The sequence below is a fragment of the Morone saxatilis genome, unplaced genomic scaffold (assembly GCF_004916995.1).
Source record: "Morone saxatilis isolate NCDOM2014 unplaced genomic scaffold, NCSU_SB_2.0 Contig19, whole genome shotgun sequence".
Classification (NCBI taxonomy): Eukaryota; Metazoa; Chordata; class Actinopteri; family Moronidae; genus Morone; species Morone saxatilis.
In genome coordinates this window covers 18,513,507-18,516,971 of record NW_023339751.1, presented here as the reverse complement: position 1 = coordinate 18,516,971, position 3,465 = coordinate 18,513,507, and the positions used below count along the sequence as shown (strand labels likewise).

The 3,465-nt window shown below is 41.8% G+C and overlaps 1 protein-coding gene across 3 annotated transcripts in view; it reads right to left on the bottom strand.

Annotated features, from left to right (window-relative positions):
- The window catches only part of abch1 (ATP-binding cassette, sub-family H, member 1), a 29,487-nt gene extending 26,447 nt beyond the window's left edge, over nucleotides 1-3,040 (bottom strand). Inside the window, exon 1 of one of the 3 annotated variants that reach the window (XM_035664191.1) lies at nucleotides 2,906-3,040. In XM_035664191.1, coding sequence (XP_035520084.1) covers nucleotides 2,906-2,977 — 72 coding nt within the window. In that variant the 5' untranslated portion in view covers nucleotides 2,978-3,040. Of the gene's footprint in view, nucleotides 1-1,581; nucleotides 2,559-2,905 lie in introns of those variants that run through there. The other 2 variants (XM_035664194.1, XM_035664193.1) reach the window with 2 other exon arrangements.
- Nucleotides 3,041-3,465: the final 425 nt, after the last annotated feature.

The following is a 3,465-nucleotide window of genomic DNA, read 5'->3' as shown; positions in this document are numbered from 1 at the left end:
GCTGAGTCCTTGATGCAGCGGCCCAGGGTCCGAAAGCGACCTGCGGCCCTTTGCTGCGTGTCATCCCCTCTCTCTGCCCCCCTTTCCTGTCTATCTTCAGCTGTCACTATAATAATGGCAATAAAAGCCCCCAAAAATATACTTAAAAAAAAAAAAGAATAATAATTAATGATATGATGCACTTGTCCTCCATTATTTACTATATGTACATACAGTATATCTTAAACACATATGCACATACATTATAAAGGCTTGTAATAAGACTTTATACAGTAGTAGGTGCTCAGTGTTTAAGACCAGATGCCGGGCTGTTTCAGATGCAATTTTAGAGCTAAAGAAAGTACTGAAGATGAAATACTGTTTGCAGGAATGTGTAGTGCAAGCATACGTACAGTCTTCCTCCAAGAAAGAAGGTGTTATATGAGGAAATATCAGTTAAATAATGTCAGATGGTTAAAAGGCTTCAATCTGAGGGACATTTGTGGTTATTTCTAAACACTTTTTACACTTTTAGGTGTGAAGTAAACTGACTTGGTGTAAAACACATTTGACAATATTACTGCAGTAAACAGATCAAAATGTCCTACGAGTGGCTTACTGGTTTACAACCATAATATACTCCACTGACCTCCTGTAATCGATTAAATATACAAGTTTAAACGAAAGGCAACTGAGGGACAGTAGAGAGAGAATAATGTCATCTTCTCATCTTCTGCTTTCTGTTATGGTTTTGCAGTGCTAAATAGAAAGCTTCCCCAAACTGCATCTAAAATGTATCTGCTGCAGTTTGTTTTAGGCCCAAAGTTGTCTTGTCTCCCTCTTTGCTAACACCACAAATATTACATACATACACGCATACAAGGAATTCCCCTCCTTTATTTTGTAGGAACTGACTACCATACATATTAAATTAAAAATGCACGAATCCTCAGTCAAATGACCTGTTAGACCAGAATGTACTCCTTACTGTTTCTGTACTGACAATGTATCATCAAGACTGATATAACATATGTCAAATCATAAATATTATCTAGTGAATTCATAATTCAAATGTTAGGTGCTTTTAAATTCATAGACAGAGGGTAAGAACACATCAGCAAACTCTTTAAGATTGGAGAGGAAATTGCTGCTTGAAAGTTTTTTATTACTGAAAAGCTTTCTGAGAAACAATAACTAGTTTTATTTCTGCAGAAGTCTGTAGCTTTGGTGGTTTAAAAGGCTTTACTGCAAGTGGATGAAAAAAAACAGATTAGTGCTTTTTTCAAGAATGCAAATGAGGGAGACCACCAAAACAACGCTCTCATACTTTGATATTCCTGGTGGCTTCTTTGCATCTTTGTCAAGCCTCAGCAGACAAAGTATTTAGGTCGTAAAACAATCCTTTGCCCAGTAATCTCTAATAACGGCCTTCTTTCACGGGTTTCCCCCACTCGCCAACTAACTCCCTCCTTTAATCCAGCATCCCTCATTTTGCAGTGAGGAGATTAGGGAGACTGCATTGCGTAATCTGACACATTTGCTTGGGCTCACCTTTGGCGTTGTAGCCTATATCTGCAGAATATACACAAAAACAAATCTCACCCACGTTCTGTATGAATTAGCCTGGAGGCTGCGATCAATCCATCAGTGGCATCTGAGATAATGCTTTAAAAAAGAAAAGATAAACTCATCTGCAGGAAAACGCACTGACAGCAAATGTCAACTTGATGGAGGATAAAGCAGCAATCTGAGCAAACACTCACCCTGAGAGAAGAGGGAGTCCACAAGCTGAAGACAACTACTACAGAGCAAGTAAACATCAACTGACTCAAACTTCTCAGCTCATGTGATTACAAAGTGGAAGAACAGGTTCAGTTCACCCGCCGGCAGGTGGAGAACAGATGCTTTCCTCTGAAGAATACCCACCTAACACACACACACATTCATACACACACACACACACACCCTTCTACACAGCCTGTAACAGGTGGCTTTTTTAAATGTAAAGTTTTTTTTTTTAAATATCTAAAAAAAATATATATTATTGGCACAAAAACAACAAATATTTGATAGTTACAGCTCCACAAATTCTCAGATTATCCTGATTGTCACTGTTTCCTGTCATAAACTTAATATTTGGGGATGTATTGTCTGTATTCTAAATTGGGTCCTGATAACTTGTGATTTTTACATTTTAAGTGCTTGATTATTTGATCCAAATAGAGAATTGTTACAAAATAATTAGTTGCAGTCCCATTAATGAACAGCCTACAGTTAAAGAAAGCACCACACTGTGCCTCTGCGGGCTCTCCTCTGATAAAGACCTCAATCAGCCTAACAATGCCTCTCTTTTCATTTACACTCGGCTCTGTTGATCAGGAAAAACTCCTACCTTGCCTGCCAAGTTGTTGCCAACTTGCGTCACCACCAAGGGAAGAAAACGGGCTTGACAGGCGCGCTCAAATCTCTCCGGATTCAGCACAGACCAGGCGAGTGATACGCAAACTGTTAAAGAATGGCCACTGTGGGGGCTATTTATAAGCTGAGCCTCGGTAGCCTACATCCACGGACCGACCAGCTGCTGCACTTTCACTTCTCCCTTTTCACATCAGCGGATGTGAGCTCTGCAGCAGCAGTGCGGGTGCACGGCGCCCCCTCTCTCACCCCTTCTCTCTCAGTTGCTCACACGATAAAGCTCATCCTCCCTAATGCTAAACCTAAATGTGTAGCTGAATGCTGTGCAAAAAAACCCCAACAAAATAACAGACACCACTGAGGTTGCTGCGCTGGCGTGCATCCTGCACAGTTTCTCTCCATCTTGCTGCAGCGGCGCGTCAGGGAGCGGAGAGGCCCGCTATCAACAGACGGTCTCAATCCGGAAGGTTTTCGCAGAGAGAACATCCTAAATGCTATAAAAGCATCTTACCCTTTCCTCCATCTCGGTGCAGTCTGCAGGACCGGCCGTCGCATCATCCCGACCGGCAGCCTCCGCGGCCATGGCAGCAGGGAGAAGGGCGGACCGGGCAGTAGGTCTCTGCGAGGAGAGACAGCGAGAGAGAGGGGGGAGAGAGAGAGGGGGATAGATGCGCTATGTGACTTCTTATATTGAAGCAGGGCCGGTTGTTCTCTCAGTATTAAATACTGACAGTCGAGAGCAGCTACGGACTAAGAAGATAAAGGATTTGGGGAATTTTCTCATCTGTTCACCTGTATAATTCATTGTCAGCCGCAGAGTGCGTCTGTAGCCGCTGTGCGTGCTGCAGATCACATGGACTAACCTGTCGCTGTAGGGGCTGATGCTCCACTGCATAAATATCCATTGTGACATGCCATTTGATATAAGGTGACTAGGTTGAGCATCTTTCAAAAGAAATAATTTGCAAAATTGGTGATACAAATTCAGTTGGTGTTATTATTTATGTTTTGTGCCCTTTTTAATTTAATTTTTTTTTTTTTAATTAAACCCCAAAGACAAGAAACTCATCT